The sequence below is a fragment of the Lissotriton vulgaris genome, chromosome 4_1 (genome assembly GCF_964263255.1).
Source record: "Lissotriton vulgaris chromosome 4_1, aLisVul1.2, whole genome shotgun sequence".
In the NCBI taxonomy this organism is placed as follows: Eukaryota; Metazoa; Chordata; class Amphibia; order Caudata; family Salamandridae; genus Lissotriton; species Lissotriton vulgaris.
In genome coordinates this window covers 637,421,922-637,443,454 of record NC_141691.1, presented here as the reverse complement: position 1 = coordinate 637,443,454, position 21,533 = coordinate 637,421,922, and the positions used below count along the sequence as shown (strand labels likewise).

The 21,533-nt window shown below is 44.9% G+C and overlaps 1 protein-coding gene across 1 annotated transcript in view; it reads right to left on the bottom strand.

The window, feature by feature from the left end:
* The window catches only part of PKD1L1 (polycystin 1 like 1, transient receptor potential channel interacting), a 1,739,639-nt gene that overhangs the window by 1,171,039 nt on the left and 547,067 nt on the right, over window positions 1-21,533 (bottom strand). Inside the window, exons 13-14 of the mRNA XM_086964902.1 lie at window positions 15,133-15,250; window positions 8,225-8,778 (exon numbers count right to left, since the gene is read on the bottom strand). Of these exons, the coding sequence (XP_086821028.1) occupies window positions 8,225-8,778; window positions 15,133-15,250 (672 nt within the window). The remainder of the gene's footprint in view (window positions 1-8,224; window positions 8,779-15,132; window positions 15,251-21,533) is intronic.

Sequence of the window (21,533 nt, the reverse complement as noted above, 5' to 3'; positions counted from 1 at the left end):
GCGGAGTGTCACTATTGAGTGAGCCATACTTATTGTATTGCACTTATGCTCTATATAGCGCCTAGTTCTGCATTGGGTTGCTCTCCTATTACTGCATTGCTAACTGTAGTTGTACTACGAGGTATTCATTTGTTACCACTATCACTTAGCAGGGGAGAGTGTGAGGGATTAAGATTATTATAATGCCTCTGCTGGGAAATTGAGCTGTATAGTAGAAGTGTGTTGGGCGTCGACTGATCCAATCCCGCCTCTTCGCACACTATTTCCTGCATTTCCACCCCGCGTATCTTGTGCAAAAGCCAGGCTGTGATAAAATATATACTTCCTAACCAATATTATGTCTACCAGGGGTAGTAGAAGTAAAACGGCAGCGGGTGGGGTCCCAGTAATAGGCCCAATAGATAACTTCATAATAAGGGCCAATGATGCCATAGACCAGGGTATTACACTCTTGGAGCGCAGGGGTTCACAAGACCTAGCCCTAGCAAAACGATCATCCCTTGGACTCATTGCATCAGCTAGAACTCCAGTTCAGGCTAGAGACATCAACACTGGTCCTAAAATTGATGTCCGTGCAGAAATTCACAGCATACTGAATGAGGTCAACTTATCAGCATCTAACCCCTTGATAGATTCAGATTTAGAACCCAGTATGGAATTAGAAAGGACCCCGGAACTGTTCATCAATCATACACCAGATGAAGCAGTTGAAGCTAGCACAAGGCAATTAAGGTGTAGGTGGAAGGGTGCCATACGGAAACACATAAAACACACAAGACAGTCGAGCATGCCTAAGGTTACAAAGCATAGCATGCCAAAGCGAAAGCATAGGAAGGATACTAATCCACACCCAAATGTAGATGAAACAAATGTACCTATAGATATAGAAAGTGAGGAGTCACAGGGGATCCCGTTGGCTAAAGGGGATAATTTTGAAGCTAATGACCAACTTCTAGAAAGAATGGGCGAACTACTTAGTATCTATTTGTCCCCGATAGAATCTAGACTCACACGCATTGAAAAGCAATTAGCTGAATTGAGTTCTCCCATTAAAAATACCGTCAGTCAGGGGCCTCCAATGACTCTGGGACCCAAACTGAGCTCCTCTAAACCTACATGTACAAAAGCTAAGAACCCTACTGCCCCAATTCTAACCACAAAGCCCAAAACTCCACAAGTACCAGGCAAAGGAATAGCTGCTAACCAATCGTCAACAAAAATTACCGCTAATCATAATACGACTAAGGACGCCACACAGGAAGGCAAGGTGCAAAATGTTGATAAAAGCAAGGAGATCCGAATTAGACAAACTAATATTAATGCTCAGAACGTTTCAAGGGCTCAGCCCGACCAAAATATGGCAATCAACATGAGACAGATACCTCCCCGCATCAGCCTACCGCCTGAATGTGGGGCGTATGTGCTGGTCCTAGTTAATGTACCCAAATTAAGGAAGGACCAAGAAGAAAACTCCATATCCCTTAAGAACAGGACCCTTCACTGGTTAGTTGCAAATTGCAACTTTCCAATGGAAGGGGCAAGGGAGATTATTCACACCCAAAGAGTAGGATGGGTAGGCCCACTGAGGAAAAAGGTTGAGGGGGACTGCATAATCATACATTTTAAGTCCCCCCAATGGGTCCAAAAAACTTTGGCTAGTGCCCCACCACCCTCACCCTGGGAATTCAACACTACTTTGCTCCCTCTGGGCTATTTTTATAGACATTTGATTTCCCCTAATGCTAACATGGTGAATAACTCTGTTGTGTGTTACCAGGACCCAAAATTGGGTACTGGGATTAAGTTTCCAATCTATTACCAGGACCAAGATCTTAATTACCCAAAGGGACCTGCGCAGTGTCATCAGGCCCCATCCCCAGCGCATCCGTTGTACTACCCCTACCTCCCCACAATGAAACAGTACGACCATAGGGAGAGGTTATTTCCAATGATTAACCCAAATCGGTATTTGCCTCAGAATGAGGTACTGTTCATATATAACATCCCAACCTATAATCGCCTTCTCAAGCTTAGACGAGCAGGATTGACTGGGCAACAGGGAAGGCAATAACAATGGATGTGAAGATGTAAGTAATGACAACAAGGAACATCCAGTACCAGTAGAAGTAAGTATAACTCAGGGACCATTAGTTGGTGACAGGGAAGGCAACAGTGGCCGCCTGGTGTTAAGTAATATTACTGGGGAATATCTACCATCAATACAAGTCAATGCTACACAGGGAACAGCAATGCTTGACTGTACTGCCACACTTATAGCCACACATGACCATATAATTCCCACATCACCCAAAAATAATGTGAATATAGTGACGAGTACCAGGAATAAGCTCATCAGTCACTCTAGTCATTGTGACTTGTCAATCCTTAGTTGGAATGTGGCAGGGCTAGAGTCAACGCTCTTAGACCCCCAATGGGCCAAGATATTGGATGGTACAGACATTATAATATTTCAAGAGACTTGGGCTGTTGGGAATTTATACATAGAGGGCTACCATTGCTTTAGTGTGACTGCACTGAAGCCCATTTCTAGCCATGCAGTCGGAGGCTTATTTATGGGGATTAAGACACTGGCAGGTGGTACTATTAGAGACCTATCTAGAGGGAACCCGAATATACAAATTCTTGAATTCAAGCAAAAGACCCGGATTTATTTAATAAATTTTTATAATAATGATTTTTATTGTGTACCTAATAAGAACTTTGAGGCACTTTCTAAAACTTTACATAATCTGGAAATCAGTCTACAGGCTGATGATGGATCAGGGATTTTAATCGGGGGTGACTTTAACGCAAAAATACCAAAGAATCATGGGATCAAGGATAGGAACTGCTTAGACCAAGCCGAACGAAGGGGTATTGAACTTGCCAATATACTAACCGAGTTCAACCTTGGTGATGCCATGAAAACTAGCCCCAACCCTAGTGCTCCCCACGCTCCAACGTTCAGAGGCAGGGACAGCAGTTCCACCATTGACTTTATCTTTATGTCCCCACACTTAATAGATTGTGTAACAAAGTCCACAGTGATGGAGACATCGTTTGGAGATCACAACCCACTTGCAGTAACTCTACATTTAGCCCCTACTCCGGTTTATACCAACTTAAATGGTGCAAGGGACATTACACCTTCAGTTGATGGCTTGCGATTAAAATGGAGGGGGGGGGGTCGACATTGGGGCAATTTTGGAAAGTGTAAAAATAAAACACCCGCAGCTAATTAATTCCTGTTTATCTATGGATGGGAACTACCACAGAATAATTGCTGATTTTGGTGAACTGTGTCTAACCATAAAAACTCTTTTGTCAGCACCGTTACCAAAGGAAGGGAAAGAACCAAGGTGGTTTGATTCCGCCTGCTCACTGGCAAATAGGGAACTACGCAGGGCACTAACCACCAAACCTAGGTGCACAACGGTGGTTCAGACAGCCAGGACACTCTATAAATTTGAAATAGCTAGAAGAAAGTCCGCACTACTGACGGAGCAGTGGGAGTCGCTGGTCGCCAGTGCAAATCTGGGGGGCAGCGGCCCCTTCTGGTCTGCGGTCAGGAAAACACGGGAAATGGGGAAACAGTTAACACCAATCAGTTGCAACATAACCAGCAGCGTTTGGGAGGCTTACTTCTTTAAATGTATGCCCCACCATCCAAGGAATTGGTAACTTTCACCCCAGGAGACGTGTGTGGTCTACAGATTGATCTCCATGAGGTGAAAATAGCCATAAAAGAGAGCCTTGGCAACAATGCACCAGGCCCGATGGATTGCCCATTGATATTATTAAGTACAACCCGGATCTATGGGCACCAATCCTTCTTAACGTCTTTAACAGCTTGCCAACAGTGCCTTTGCCCACTACCTGGGGAACCAGCACTATCGTCCCAATTTTCAAAAAGGGTGACAGGTCGGACCCAGTTAACTATCGTCCGATCTCCCTTTTGGATAACACTTTAAAAATTCTGGGGCGAGTTATTTATAATAGGGTGCTGGAATGGACTGAAGACATAGACCTATTGGACCCGTGTCAGATGGGATTCAGGAGCAGGGTAGGGACGGTGGAGCAATGTCTGAACCTAAAATTGATAATTGACAAGTACAGCGTTGCTCGATCGTCTCCTATTTACCTTGCATTTATGGATCTTTCATCCGCCTTTGATTTAGTGAGTAGATCCAAACTCTGGGCTATCCTTTTGAACTATGGACTAGAAGAGGCTCTTGTAAACTTCCTGGCCTACCTCCATACGGATCTTAAAGCACAGGTCAGGATTGGGATGCGTGGAGAAGTCTCTGGAGTTATTAACATCGGCAGGGGGGTGAGACAGTGGTGCGTTTTAGCACCCTTGTTGTTCATCATTTACATTAATGGCCTTGCAAGAAGCCTAAAAGAAGTGACTAGTGATGTACCAACAATCCTGGGGCAACCACTATTATACGCAGACGATGCGGTGCTTATGGGCCGCACACCAAATGCCTTCCACCTACTTGTTCAAAGCTTTGTCCAACATATGGAGGGATTAGATCTGCGCGTAAATTTAAAAAAAGCTTTTATCATGCCATGTAGCGCCGGGAAACGGAAGCTCAATACCATACACATAGGGACAGATAAACTTGAATCTGTGCCTACATTTCCATACTTAGGTCCGGTTTTCGCTGCTACCAGGCTCATGGAGTGGGCATTTGGCCCACGCCATGGGCAAGTTCCCGAAAGGCACCAACTCCATTTTGAGCTTGCCGCGCCCAAAGAAAATAGGTACCACTAGAACTATTTTAAAAATGTTTAGATTACAGTGCCTACCGGTAGCCACATATGGAGCTGAGGTTTGGGGGTTGGGAAGAAGCCCAGGTATTCAGCTGGAACAAAATCGATTTTGCAGGAAAATACTGGGCGCCCCAATTTCATCTTCTGAATTTATTTGCCATAATGAATTAAACCTCCCCTATGTATGTGATTTCATCAGATCTAGACCAGCTCTATTCTGGGTCAGGATTTGGAGGAATAACTCAGCCACTCTCACACAAAATATTATAAAGGACTGTTTAAAATGTGACCATGGCATGGCGATTCCATGGCTTTCTGGAGTGTTAAAAACATTGAGTGCAGTGGACAGAGGCAGCCTCTTCTCCGACCCTACCAGGATCGAGCCAAAGGATAAAATTGAGGTTAAACAAGCACGGTATACACTTTATAATTCCGAACGAATGGGAAGAGAATCATCAAAATCAACTGTTGTAAAATACATGGGGAACGAACTATGTAGGCAACCACTCCCGCACTATCTTACTCTACCTAAGACCAACTGGGAGAGATCACTCTTGTTTCGCCTAAGAGCGGGTTCTGGGAAAAATCTGTTGGCCTTCCCTCTGGGCTATCAACATAGCACAGAATATAACCCATGTCCGTGTGATGGTGTTAGCACACAAGATGATTTGCACTTCCTATTCCTCTGTAAATTTTATCTAAAATACATCAATTGGTTTCTAACCCCATATTTTAGGAAACATAGATCCCTCTCGCTGGGGGAGTCCTATCTATTGTTGGTTTCCCTGGATTCAGATGAATTAATCTTTCGCACTAGCACTTTCTTGAGACTGATAACACGAGTGCGCAAAATGATGGAAAACCCCTGAAATTACCCCCATTAAACTGTATTATATTTTTAACCATGTATTTTTGTATAATGATGTGTTATGTAATTGAATTGTTTTTATGTGATACTTTTATGAATTTTATGAAATTCGAATAAAGGTCTTTTGAACTTGAACTATATTTTATATCTCTAAGGTGTCCCTTTTTAAAAACGGTTCTCAAATATGGGCTTATGACTAAAATGGATGCTAAAAGAGGTTTATATAATATGCAGTTTTTGGTTGTAAATAGAGTGGTGGGCAGGTTTTTATTGGCTTTGATGGCATAGGATGATTTTATGTAATGTTTATTCTTAGTGTAATGAAATAGCAAGGCACAATTAAGTAGAATAAGATGTGAAACTCCATTTCTACTACTACTACTTGCCTTTAGAACACATCATCATGCTGTAGTAATAGCTCATAAACCAAGCACCTCTTTAATAACTCGACTAGATCCTTGACTTTGACAATGCTCCACTATTTCTTGCTTCGTTTGCACTATACATACATCATACATGCATATATTACAACTACAATTGTTACCGTTCTACCAAAGTACAATTAGTCTGTTTTATCTGCGGCTAAGGGATTTGAAAAGACTTAGTTACCGCAGCAGTGAATGGCCAGAAGACAGCACTGCTTCGATGTTTCGGTCTATAGGCATTTTATAAAAGCAACCTATAATTTTCAGCCTCAGCACAGTCAGAAAGTAAATCTGTAGATCTGCCAATAACAAGATTTATTAAGCAACCTCTACTGCGACACATTTTCAAATCCGGAAAGGTTTTAAAAAGCAAATGTGAAGGAAACACTCATTTGAGACTGGTTAGCCGGTCACTGTGGTCCAATTGCTGCAGTCGGAATGCAGAATTTCCTAGGACTCTGCACGAAACAATCAGAAGCGCCGAAATCACAAGAAGTGTAAGCCAGGGAGTAGCGCCATAAACTCTTGGTCGATCTGCTCCCTGTCCACATTGTGGCTGGAGAGATAAAGACCGGCCAAAGTGATCATAGGTTACAGTTAAGACTCACGATTCATTAGCACAGTCTAAACAAAGACTTTCAAGAAGCATGTTGTGAAAGTGGGACCGGACATGTTTCCTAATTCGATTAATACCTTTCAGGACAGATGCGCCAAAGCAGCTGATTTAAGTCAAAGAATATTTTGTAAAAACAAGAAAGAAAAAATTATTAACAAACTACACCAAATACCAAGCATTTGCAATGCAACAAGGTCTTGCATTTACGCGAGTTTAAGCTATTGGCATTGTAAATGAGAATGCCTTTTAGTTTTGTTTCAAAAACGAAAACAAAAATAAAAGGTAAGGAATTGCGAGTCCTTAATAGCGAATTTTAAGGATTTGCTATTAAGGACTCGCAAAACGGGATTCATGTAGGAATCGCAATTGAATTTGCGATTACCACTGATTCCTTATTTGCGATTAGCTAATCACAATTGGTTCGTAATAGCTCATCGTAATAGGTTACGCTTGTACCTCTGCCTCCGGGGGCAGAGTCAGCACTAACGCCGGAGAAAGTCTGAACGCGGCCTGTGAACCGTTGATACCTCATCAAAGTAAAACGAGGTACAAGTGTAACCTCAACAAATTAATTTGTGGTGAACAAAATACCCACAGAAATATACTACACAAATGGTGTAAGTATTGCTTTACTTTATTTTAAACGTCCTGATGAATGCTCTGCCAACCCGGCTGGGCGAAGGAGAGCAGAAACATGTTGACATTTACTAAAGAGATATAACAGGATCTAGTAGCACGGTCCGTGTGTTATACCAGATTCTTTTTAGAGACAGGCACCATCTGATTTATTAAAGTTTTTTACAGACGTAAGCTTGTTTTTTAATTTTTTGTTTTTTGTGGGCACCAAATTTATCTCTGGACGCTACCGCGCTGGACCAGAGGTTACCTCAGGTTTGAGGTGGGCATACATTACAACTTATCAAACCCTATGACTATGCCGTAACACGAGTGTGGGGCGGAGAAAAAGATATACCGCCCATAAGATCGAACTCACCGTTTTTATGAGGGTTTTTTAAGTAAGAAACCAAGGTAACGTGGTTACCAGCGTCCATCCCACTTTTTTGATTTTTTGGTACCTTGCAACGGGGAACTGGATGGACAGTCATTCCTCCCCCCCTTTCTATTGATTAAACCTGGGATTAGATTAACAAGCCTATTAAGGAATCCGCGGCCAGCATTTACGAAGGACAAACACACAAGCAAATTACAAATGTGAGCAGGGCGCCTCCTCAGTACAGTACCTACAGCAGATCACCAGAACAGTGCTTGCACTCAGGCTCGACCTAAAAACAAAAACATTGTGCCTTTCTACTGTGCCTTCCTTTCATGGAACAAAACGGTTTAGATCCGCTACGAGACTATACTTTCCCTTTTTAGTGTTTGTTTTAATCACTACCCAAATCCAGAAGTGAAAAATGACCTTGCTTTATGTATAAGCACACATGGTAGATCTCAGAAAGCGTTGGTAAGAGAAAAAGCGATTTCAGTTCTAAGCTATTTTTTCAGTAATTGTAATTTTTCAGACATTTTTTTTCTTACCTGCCATAATTAGTGTAGCTCTGGTCTGAACAGGATAACGTCCACTGGAAAGATAAATCTGTGGCAGACTCCACAAAAACGGTTGCATTGATGTAGTCACCCAACCTAATGATGGACGGTGTTGTCACCATCACCTGGATGCCAGTGACTGGCTCCTGTACAAGCACCTCAATAGCCTGAGCCAACTTGCTCACCGTGTTTGAAACTATGACCGACACATTGTAGCGTTGTAAAGCAGGATAGCTGTGTTCAAACACAAAAAGCGAACAGCGAAAGGGACAATCCATGCATCCCATCATGTGAGCCAAATGCTGAGATGAAGCTGTGAGGCTAGTCCCATCACCAAAGTCGATGGTGAGTAAGTAGTCTTGTTGAGGCTGAACAGCTACCTCTAGCGTGCTTCCATTATTCACAGTAGTTGGAGATACACATATAGATATATTAGAGATGGGATACTCTACTGTTGTGGTCATCTTGGCCCACAGATGACTAATTTCATTTTCTACTCGGAGAATTACAGTCATAATCGATGGCGTTGAAAATTCCAGGGTCAACTAAAATGGAAGAAGCGCATGTGATTAGATCAGATTTCAAAATCAATAGATCACTATACCTGCACAGAATACAAACTCAATTCTAAGGGAGATAAGCAGATCGCATCAGTGCATTGGCAGTAGTTTACAGCAAAAGGTATTCAACGCCATCTTATCTCCTGCCTGTATCCTTGCTAACATTATTAGAGAGTGGTCTATTTTTAAGTGTTGTCTTTGTACAGCGTCCCTTTTAAGGTTTGGCCTAATGAATGCCGTGTGTGCCATTCATTAAGCTAGACCTAAAGGTATGCCAAATGTTCTGGAGCTATACGAGTAAGAGTAATCCAAGTAACACTGAACTGAGCTCTGGAACCATGCTAATGTTGCATTGCTATTTTCATTGGTTGCACAATTAATAAAAGAGATTGTAATTCATACCGCCTGATTGTGCCAGTGCCTCTGTCCACAGCGTAACTCCTATCTGTGCCCCCAACCTGTTCCGGTTTCGCTTTTGCAGCCATTTTGTTGTTGTTGTGCCTCGGAGCCCGTCCTCTCCACCCCGCTCCCGCCTCCCAGCTGCTCCCCCTCGCCCTCCCCCCTCCACTATCCACTTATGAGAGATGCTTTTGCACGCAGCGTTCATGCGCAGCGGACGTGCCCCATGAGCGCCGAAGGTGCGCCAAAGGTAAGCCCGTCTATGCCCAGCGCCTGACCCCCTGGCCCCCCCAAAATCCACTCCGCCCGCATAACCTACGACGCCTCAACCCTCAGCCCTCAACCCCGGCCGACCACCTAACTGCTACCAAGCCACCCCAGAACACACCCACGGACCCTTCACCTGCCACTCCTGCAAGTTCGACTGCACCAGGACCCACACCAAATCCACAAACTCCAAACAGAGCCATAACAATAACCACCTGAAATGCATCCTGCTCACCACCCGCTCGGTCCACAGACACGCCATCGACCTTTGGAACCTACTCGACACTACGTCGCCTTCCTTACAGAAACCTGGATGAACGCGTCATTAGCGCCCAACATCGCCATAGCCATCCCGACGGCTACAAGATCATCCGAAAGGACCGAACCAACCAAACAGGAGGAGGCATCGCCATCGTCCATAAGAACACCATCCGCATCACAACCAGTTTCGACGACCACCTCTCTACCGCCGAACACCTTCACTTCCAGATTCACATCGACCCCAAAACCACACTCAGAGGCACCCTCATCTACAGACCACCAGGACCCCGCACACAATTCAGCGAAGACATCACTGACTTCATCAGCCCACACGCCCTCCCCTCCGAGGATTACATTCTACTGGGAGACCTCAACTAGCACCAGGAAAAGAAAAACGACTGCAACACCACCACCCTTCTGGACTACCTGGCCAACCTCGGACTCGAACAACTTGTCAATACCCCCACCCACTATGCCGGACACACGCTCGACCCAATCTACACCTCCAGCAAGCCCATCTCCTTCAATCACACCACAGCTCTCCACGGAACGGACCACAACTAGCTTCACTTCAACTACAAAAAGACCACGACCCACAACCCCCCACAACCTATTCCCCGAAAAAACTGGAACAAAATTACTACCGACCAGCTCTTCACATCGCTTCACCAAAACCCTCCTGCCAAAACATCGGACCCAAACCAAGCAGCCATCAACCTCACACAATGGATCACCCACAGCGCCGACGAACTAGCACCCTTGAAAAACCATCAAATCAAGCAAGGTAGCAAAAATGCCCCCTGGTTCAACAATAACCTTAAAAAATCCAAGAAGTTATGTCGCACCCTCGAGAAAGCCTGGAGAAAAAACCCAACCACTGACAACCTGACCACCTTCAAGAACGCCACCCGCAAACATCACCAACTGATCCGATCCACCAAGAAATCAGCATTCAAGGATCGACTTGACAACAACGCCCACAACAGCAAAGAACTGTTCAACATCGTCAAAGAATTTACCAACCCCACCGCCGGCACCAACGACATCACTGCTCCCTCAACTCCGCCACCTTCCCGGAAAGCTGGAAGCACGCCGAACTCAGCGCCCTTCTGAAGAAACCCACAGCAGACCCCACTGAACTTAAGAACTACCGCCCCATATCGCTCCTCCCATTCCCCGCCAAAGTTATTGAGAAAGCCGTCAACAGTCAGCTTGAATACAACAATTCCCTCAACCCCTCACAGTCCGGTTTCCGAGCCAAAAACAGCACCGAAACCGCCCTCATCGCAGCAACAGACGACATTCGTACTCTACTGGACAACGGAGAAACAGCTGCCCTCATCCTACTTGACCTCTCCGCAGCCTTCGACACAGTCTGTCATAGCACCCTCATACAACGCCTCAGCAACATCGGAATACAAGGAAAAGCATTGGACTGGATCATCTCGTTCCTCGCCGGAAGAACCCAGAGAGTCCGCCTCCCCCCTTTTAGGTCAGAGGCCACCGAAGTCATCTGCGGCTTACCACAAGGATCATCACTCAGTCCCACCCTCTTCAACATATACATGAGCCCCCTCGCATCCATCGCACGCCAACACAACCTCAACATCATATCCTACGCAGACGACACCCAGCTGATCCTCTCCCTCACCAAAGACCCAAACACCGCCAAAACCAACTTACACGAAGGAATGACAGAAGTAGCCAAGTGGATGAAGAACAGCCGTTTAAAACTGAACTCAGACAAAACGGAAGTCAGACAAAATGGAAGTCCTCATCTTAGGATCATCCCACTCCGCCTGGGATGACTCATGGTGGCCACCGGCCCTGGGAACCGCACCCATACCTATGGACCACTCACGTAACCTGGGTCTCATCCTGGACTCCTCCCTCTCGATGACCAGACAAGTCAACGCCGTCTCATCTTCATGCTTCAACATCCTACGCATGCTCAAAAAAATCTTCTGCTGGATCCCCACCGAAACGAGAAAGACGGTCACCCATGCATTGGTCACAAGCCGACTGGATTACGGAAATACCCTTTACGCCGGAACCACAGCCAAACTACAGAAAAAACTACAACGCATCCAAAACGCCTCAGCTAGACTCATACTGGACATCCCCCGTCAAGCTCACATTTCCTGTCACCTGAAAGACCTCCACTGGCTCCCCGTCAACAAAAGAATAACGTTCCGTCTCCTCACCAACGCACGCAAAGCCCTCTACGACTTAGGACCCGAATGCCTTAACACGCGACTGTCCTTCTACACCCCCACCCGCCAACTACGATCGTCCAATCAAGCCCTCGCCGCAATTCCGTGCATCCATACATCCACCATGGGGGGGAAGATCCTTCTCCTACTTAGCGGCCAAAACCGGGAATTCTCTCCCCACCCACCTCCACCTTGTACAGAACTACCTCTCCTTCAGAAAGCAGCTAAAAACGTGGATATTCGATAAGTAAAGTACCCCCCCTCCCCCAAGCGCCTTGCGACCCTCTGGGTGAGTAGTGCGCTATACAAATCTCTGAACTTGAACTATCTTCAAGAAATCGTTATGGAACAAGAAAGTTGCCTTGCAATCACTTACAGTGTGAATCCGTGTTTTTCAGTCACATCATATCTCAGTAGAAAGATTTGTTACACAGTACTCAATGTCAGCAAAGAAATGTAAAACATTTTTCATATTCAGCCATGATTAGGCACACAATTTGAGTAACAACTTTGCATTTTTTCATCATCATTGTTGCAAAATGGCAACAGAAAACATTTAGTTAATTTGAAAACAGGATAATGGAAATAATTGAGCTAGGGCAGGGTTCTCCAAAGTCGATCCTGAAGTCAGTGGCATAGCAAGAGCTTTTACCGCCCGAGTAAATCTCTACGTTTGCCGCCCAGTGACAGCCGAGGCAGTTAAGAGCTGCGAGGATTGGGGACTGACTACAGACGACGAGGGAAAATATATTTAAAAAAAAATAGAAAATTTACCTTGCTTTCACAATCGCAACAAACAACTGTGCAGCCCCCCATGCCGCCCTCCAGCTAGGCCACTGGATGGAAGGCCGGATTCATGGTAGATTTTTAGAATAAGATAAATGTTGTTATGTTAAAAATCTGGTATGGATCCGGCCCCCCAACACAGACTTTGGAGAATCCTGATCTAGGGTATCACTATAAGCAAATAATGTCCTTTGAATGTGGATCTAGTTGCTGTAGCATTTGGTTTTGAAGAATGATTGATGCTTTGTCAGCAAAGTAATAACATTATTTTCAAACTACATGATACTGTAGTGGAAGAATTTTGTATTTAGTGTCCCTTCACCAAAAAGCAGAAAAGATGGCTGAGCAAGTCAAGTTTATTGTGGACCACAGTGGCGTAACGAATGTTGAGTGGGGCTCCCCTGCAAAATACATTGAGGTGCCCCCTCCAGACTCACTCAGGAGCTCTCGGGTCAGGGTATTGTGCTGAGGGGGCCCCCTGGAGTTCGCCCCACCTTACGCCACTGATGGACTTAGTGTATAACCTGTGGGTCAAATGTTTGAATACTATCAAGCCTAATCGGTCTTTCACGCTTCTGAGGCTGATAAATTGAGTACCATATTATTCAGTAATAACAGAAGTAACACTTGTTTTTTTGATAAACACATACTATTAGTTTTGATGAAAAAAAGTCAAAAAAACAACAAAACACAATAATTGCTCTCCAATCCCACCCCCTCCCTCTCCAGCCAGCAGTCAATCACCAATATAAGACAACATTTCAAAGCGCACAGCTCTACTTGGAAGACAATCCATAATAATCTCACCATTACCCCCAGATCTTAGTGAATTTCTCAGGACATACCCAGGCAGTATAGACCAGTTCTTCCTGTTTGGCACACCAATGCATGCCAGCGTTCCCACATCTTTAGAGTCGGTGGGTTGGGTTTGTTTCAGGATCTTGCAATGTCCCACTTGGCCACAAGGGCCACCAACCCACCAAAACTCTGTCACCTTGTGTTTCCCTCGAATATTCCATTAACCCCAGCATGGCCATTTTAGGAGTTAATGCAACTGGATTACCTAGAATCGCTGATACAGCTGTACTGATACGTGTCCAATAGTGGGTAATAACCGGACATTTCCAGACCATATGGTAAAAGTCTGCTGTTGGAGACAGCCAGCGAGCACATCTGGGATCAGAAAGGATACCAGCTGTCTCAAACATTAGGGAGTCATGTAAGATTGATGAAGGTAGTTTAATTGTATCAAATGGAGTTGAACAGATATTGCCAGTTCCCTAGGAACCATGCAGGCCTTCCTCCATTCAACCTCTTCCATCTCAATTCTTTTGTTGAAGTAGGCCTAACTTTCTGGGTCATTACATACAAGGCCTCGATGTAGCTAAGAGATACCCCCTCTACCTAATCTCCCCAACAGTCATGCCTCAAGAGGGCAAAAATCCAGTACTTCCTGTAAAATGAGTGCAGTAGTTACTTAGTGCATGGCGTATCTATAAATAGTTATCAAAAGGAGTGTGGGAAAGAGTACATTAGACCTGAAGGTCTGTAAAGGAGTACATGCAGGAACCCCACCACACACCCCCAACACTAATTCCTAAGGGATCCCAATAGAGAAATCCTACAAGGTGTGACACCTGTTCCAAGCAGCACCCTCTCAAAAGGTGAGATTGCAGAGTTAGATGTCTGTCCCAGATTGTGAATAGTGTTGCTCCGCTCCATATCAAGAAGACCTCATGATCTCTGGGAGGGCAAGAGGAATTAGACAGCCGTATAAGTAGTGCATGACTCCATCAAAACTAAGACCGGAAAGTTCCAGCTGATAAGCCGGGTCATCCCAGTCACCCACCAATCAGTCATTTATGATTAAGCTAAGATGGCCAGTAGGTCAAACGAATATTCACCGCTATGATGCCACCATCGTACACTGAACTGTGACACTTAGCTTGACCAATACGAGGGGGCTGTCCCCTCAACAGAAAAGACCGGAGCAATGTCACCACCTCACCAAACCATGCATTGAGAACATCAAGTGGGAAGGTATGCAAAGTATAAAGAAACTGGGGTAGTATCATCATTTTAACCAACACAACCCTGCCCTTGACATTAAGTGGGAGGTGTTGCCATGCTGCAGAAGTAGCCCTTGCTATATAGAAACAGAATGAACTTGTTGTGAAACTAAATATGTAGCTCAATAAAAAAAATAAGAGACATTTATTAGATAAAATGACACGATTGGGGCACTTCAAGAGAGTATAAAATGAGAAGCACTTGGAGCAAATACAAATAATGAGGGACTGGGTCTCAGATTATCTGGGTCAAACTCTCATTGCACCTCAGAAGCCAAAATCCATTTAAAACTCCCTTATAAACCAGGCTTAGGACATACATGTTTACATTTTAGGAAACATACCTCTGGTGGGCCAAGAACGGTGGCATTAACTGTTCCGTTTGAGTACATCCATCGGTAAAGGTGGTGGGAACCACTCCCAATTCTAGCATTCCAGGTTACAGTAGTTGGAACTAGCAAGCTAAAATGTACAAACATTCAACCGTTAAATAATTCCTATCGCACAAAAACATGTAGTAACATAACATCTGGACACAGACTATCATTGGGCAATACTTAGATAGATGTAGAAAGGGTGAATATTTGATAGAGGAACAGGTTCCTAAGCACTTGCATTCATCCAAATAAATGCCTGCATCCAAATAAATGCATGCCATCCTCTGACTTAGCACATTTCTTCATTACAAAAATCACACACTACAGTACTTCTACACTAATCCTAATTCAACTAAATACTGATGGAAAAGGTCTCTTCGGGAAAGCTCATAACTACCCCCAACGACCAAACAACAACCTTGTTTTCAAACCTGGCTAGGAAAGAGGGATTTTGTGATAATATTGCCACTACTGTGTACATAAATTCTATCTTCTCGTCAAGGCTGTTTTTCACTTCCTTGAGAGGAAGATCTGGACACCTTCACATTAGATAAGTAACAATCTTCTGTCATGTGAACGTGCATCATTGACTTGAGAAAAATATACATATGCTAGGTTAACTTTATATTACGTGTCTTCAACTGACCACTTTCTACCAAGAGCACTGGTCAGTTGAAGTTACAATTGCCTTTCATCTTTTTGCTTTGCTGCCTGCTATTTTGCATTAAATGCTAGTCGGACATTTGGCTTCCTGACATGTTGAACTTTAGGTTTAACGCCTGGTATCCTGAACCTGAAATAATTTTATATCCACATTTTATTTTTGGGAGGGGTCAGGGTGTGCCCAAACCATGATCCCTTATATGCCCTTTGATTTTTTTGTTCTTTTTCAGGACTCTTAAGACCTAGTCACAGAGTCCAATAATGGCATCACAACATATTCTCCATGTTGTAGCCAAGCAGTAAGGATCCACCTATCCACTTTTGATGGGCCAATCAGAGATCATCTGGACACCAACAGTCCTCATATCTCTAACTTTTTACTAGATTTAACCTGTTATTCCCACCCCAGCACCTCTTTACACGCAGATTTCTTGAATATGGCTGAACAGATTTACACCAAACAACAAAATATCATATATGCATAAGTTTTATATACACACACACCAATGTTCCCTCTAATTATTTTCCTCTGTGTGCGGCAGCCAAGGCTATGTGAGCCAAGAACCTGACCGCTCATGTAGACTAGGGCTTTGAGTGGGATGAAAATACTCGTGGATCTTTCCAAGGGGCGTAACAGATGCAATTAGGGTGTGGCTTAAAAGCAATTAAGCTAAAAATATGTGCATCGCATAGTGTGCCACCCTATTGATATGTTGCTGCTTCTGTCATTGAATCCAGATATATAATACAAGTAGCATTACACCTACAAGAAGCCAAGACTATTGGCTTTGTCAATGGTTGTTTTTTGCATCAAGTTGTATATAAAAGTGAACATGCTTCCGCAGGTTAGAGCAGGGGGAGGAGTTGGCGAGGGTCCCTGAGTGTCGCCACGCGACAGTGCCCGGTACAAGCGGGTGGGGTGTGCCACCACCCCCAAAACTCATGGTACAAGTGGTGAACCCCCCCGGCCCCCATGCTACGCCACTGCCATTAGTCCTCATTAGTCAGCGTTGGACCATGGGTCTCCTCTTTCTGCATTTCCAAATGCAGAATTCAACAACTTCAAAAAGTCCAAAGCACATAGGTGTGGCAGGCGCACAGGACAATCCGGCAAAAAACATGTCACAGACATAAGAAAGGTGCACACTGGCCTCCTAGAAGATGCCAGGATTATATTCAAGTGCCTCAGGCGAGAATTTCGGTGTAAACAGAAAATATCACGATCTACCAACAGGAATTACTCACTGCTCGCTACAAGCCAATCAGAGCACAGCTTTGCAGAGAAAATACCACCAATCCAAGAAGCCTTGTTACTGATATGATTTGGTAGAGGTAAAAATAGCAAACCATAGTTTTCCCAAACAAATTTTCTGCAAAAAGTGTTTCACAGCAATATTCAAAATGATTTTGATTATTTGTAGGTACTAGAGGTCTTATTTAGAGTTTGGTGGGCGGGTAAAAAATGTAACATTTCCCATCTGCTTTACAACAAGTGCCATAGGGTGTAATTAGAGTTCTCAATTTTATGTTTTTTAGCACTTCTGTCTATTTATCCAAGTTATTTGCTGCCATTTTATCAGTTTATTCCACATTTATTTGGATTTTGTGACTAAATGAAGTTGTGAATTGTGTATTTTCACTTTATTTAACCAATAGATGTGCAGTCAATGTGTGGTGCTTGTTGGATTTTCGCACTTTAAACAGCCAAATATAACAAAATAAAGCACCAGCATAAACATATAAGCATTAAACCATATAATTTTAATAGTAATTTTCACTCACGAGAGAAGTGGTGGGAAGGTGACATCTTCATGAAATTGTGACGCTTGTCACCTCTATAAAACTTTGGCGGAAATACCGTTGATGCACGCTCGCGAAGGCCTGCTTTTGCATCAAGTACTGAAGCCATAACTGGCTATCTACCACGCCTGCTCCGGTTAAAAGATCAATGCCCTGGTTAAGAGTATTGGCGTTATTTATCAGATATAATAAATACCTATAACACGGTGTACGCTATTTATCATGTGCAATAAATAACTGCTATCACAAGTTTGTGGGGAATAACAGGCATCGTTTGGTAAATACCATACAATTTCCCCTGTTAAATTTCGGCAGACTTAACCTGGCAAAATGTAATGACAGCTGAGGCATTTATCGCATCCGATAATTATTGGATGCGTTAAATATAGCCAAGCTGGTAATTCTGACCTGTGCAAAACAGCGTTTTTCGCAGAGGCTGCCCCCAAAGGGGGCTCGAGAGCCGGCGCCATAACCAGCGCCGTGCCCCCAGACACAACCGGTAGGGGCCAGTTTTTTGGGCGCCAAAAAATAAGCAGGACAAAGGAGACGCCCTCCCCCCTCACACAGCGGCCGCGGGAGAAGCGCTGGCCAATGGGGACCAAGGCGAGAAGTGAGCCCCCCAATAAGCAGGGGTCGACCTGGCCTGGAAGACAAAGGGGGGGGGGCATATAAGCACTGCTCCCCCATGGCAAGCTCCTATCTTATCGGAGCGGGGGAGCAGCACCGGCGTCGGAGCCCAAATTATTGATAGAGGGTTCCATTTCTCGGAGGCAAAAGCCCTTCACGACCGAGGAACTGGCCGCTGCTGCCTAACAACAATAAGGGGTTGCCAGGGACGTCTGGGGGCCCACCCCGTTCCACCAGCAAGAGACAGAGAGACGGCCCAGAACTCCCCGCTCAGGGCCACCAACTAGAGCAAGGAGCAGGAAGAAGGCGGGTGCCCACGCCGCAGCACCGGGCACATCAGGGAGCTAGAGGAGTGATGCCCATGGAGTCCGCCACGGCCCAGCAGGATCGGACGAAGTACCCCACCTCGCCATGCAGCCACCAAGGAGAAAGGGACGCTCGTGGAACAGATCGAGCGAGAGACAGAAGTGTAGGTACCCCCTCCCCCCTCACAAGACAGAGGAAGGACCGGCCACCGCAGCAAGCAACAGGACGACATAAGGAGGGGCGACGAGATCCAGGGGGCACCTCGCGGGAACCGGGATCAAGGAGGCCGAGGATCGACGACCAGCTGTTGGACAGGGCGATCGAGGCAGAGCAGGGTGCCAGAACGGCTACCCGAATGCACTTCAAGCCAGAACGGCGGTGCCCACAAGAACGCGATCTGGGCGCCGGCAAGCTTGGGCGCAAGCAGCTGGAGCAATTAAGGGACAACAGCCAGGCCGGAACCAGGCGGTGGTCGGTGCGGGCGGTGGTGCCCCCGAGAAGACGAAGGTCAGTGTGGGCGGCAGTGCCCCCGCAGCCATCATAGGAGGTAAGAAACAGCTGCGTGAATATTCTTTAGCCCCTTCGAGGTACCAGAAAAGAGACATGGCCAGCTTGATAAAATGTACAAAGTCCCTAGAGCATAGAACAAAGAAAGGATAGAAAGCGCGCGATACCTAACATCCTAGGTATGCTAGAGGCGATTTTGCGGCACTTCTAGCGGCGCCCTCGCAGGAGGGCCGGGCGGCAATGGTGCTATGTGCCGGGTTTTAACGTGCGGTGTGGCAGCAGTGACACCTAGTGGCGCGAGGGCAAAGGGGAATGAGAACGCGATCGTGGCCAGTGTCCCAGTTGCTCATGTCACCTCACGCTGTTGCTGCTGACTCTGGCGGGTAGGCCAGGTGTTGAGCCTCGGGTTAACCCCTGTTATATCGGACACTCTTGTCAACATGGGACCTCAGCTAGGAGACACCGTTTAATAAATGTAAATGAATAAAATAATGATTATGGACGGAGGACTATGTTGAAGTATACCTCCCGGTGCTATAATTCCTAAAAATGTAGACTAGAAACTCGCGCTATCATCCCCTAAAATGTACCCCTTTTGTTGTCAAGAAACATGCCTGGCACCACACCCCCACACTGCTACAGTGTAATATGCAAAGAAGTCCAACCCCTTGTTTTGCTGGCTCGGCTGCGCTCTAGAATCAAGGGATGACTGGCGCAGAGAAAAGCTAGAGCCTTTCAGAAATTCCATTGTAGAACTGCACATTACAGGATGAGTGACGTCATAAAGGCTGGTTTATAACCTGATTTCGGAATGGATGGATAGCTGTACTAAGTCGTAGGTTCGTGTGCAACAACCATATTAGTTGCAAATAGTTTCTATCTCAGGACATCATTGTGCTGCTGCCCCCCCCCCCCTTTTGCACGACACAAAGTGGTGCGGGGAAGTGAAGGTTTGATTTGACCTGAGCAGGGAGGCATTCTTATCCTCCGCCCGGACGGTCATTACCCTGGGACACAGGGTGGGGCGTGGTCTAAGCGGGTTCAGAGCATGAGATGGCCTCGTTATGCGTTATGCCTGTGTGCCTGTGCGCACACAGTACTCCAATAAATCATTGGAAGTGGCCCGGACGGTAAAATGACCCAGACCATCGTGCAGATGCTCATGCTATGCTCACGTTCGGCAAATTAAAGGCAACAGGCAAAACAAGATGCTTTCAGAAGGACAGTCGGGGTTTGCATTGTGCTCGTTGAGGACGCCATTTGAGACAACTTCTCCGGTACATTTGTTTCCTGGTACCTGCCATTCATAATGCCCGGCATGGCAGACATAATGTTTGGAAAGCTGGAGCTTGGTGTAATATTCCATTAACTGGCAAATCCTGGCAGGACCAGCGCAACTTGTCTTTAATCAGGATAGGAATATTAGCCTTATAATATCCGTCACCCAGGCACCTATTTAAATAGACCATGCCGCGTTACCATAAGTGATAAGTGGAAAGAGCTTCCAAGGTTGAGGTCGGAGGTTTAGGCCCGACCACGTATAAAAAAAAAAAAAAAAGAAAGGGATTGAAGAAAATTGACTTGGCTTTCGCTGCTCTTCATTTTGAAAACTAGTTGATGAGAAATGGCGCACTTTTTGATGTGTGTAAATCCCTGTTAAATAGCAGCAGTCCTTAACACTCCCCATCAGTGAGCAAGGACGTGAAGTCCGAAACGCTTCTGATGGCTTGCAGCGCAATGAAATAAAATTTCACGAATATACCCAAAACTGACTCGGCCTGTTTATTGGAGTCTGCGTACCTGTCTGTGCAAACAAGTACATTTTTTCGGCAAGTCGGAGATATATATATATATATATATATATATATATATTCACTGAAAAAACCATAGGTTATAGACCATATATAGTTAGGGATTAGCATTTAAAAAACTTTATTTTATTTGCACAAAACCATTGAAATTCCATATATAGTTAGTTGCACTAACTATATATCGCGGACCCGCAATCCACTGCTAATGATGTCACATATTACATCATTCATGACATGGTCAGTGACATCACTGATGACAACACTGATGACATCTCAAATGACATCACTGATGACATCACTGATGACAACACCCAGTGACTGTATGTTTCTGTAAAGTTAAAATATGTCTTACATATTGAAGAATGAGTGGATGTATAAGTGTCTGGATGAAGGATTTAGTAGGTGCATGACTGACTGTATGAGAGAATGATTAAATGTGTCTCACTGAGTGTATGGGTTAGTGATTAAAGTGTCTTAATTTGGCAATCATATTTATGTTGTTCTGTAAACTGCTGCATGTTTAAATCAGTAGCTATATCAGTAACTATATGGGTTATTGAATGGTTGCCCAAGTATTTGTATGGGAGACTGAGTATGTGTGTGGGTGGCTGGGAGGTGTATAACTCTGTGCATAGATGTGTGAGCAGTTGATTC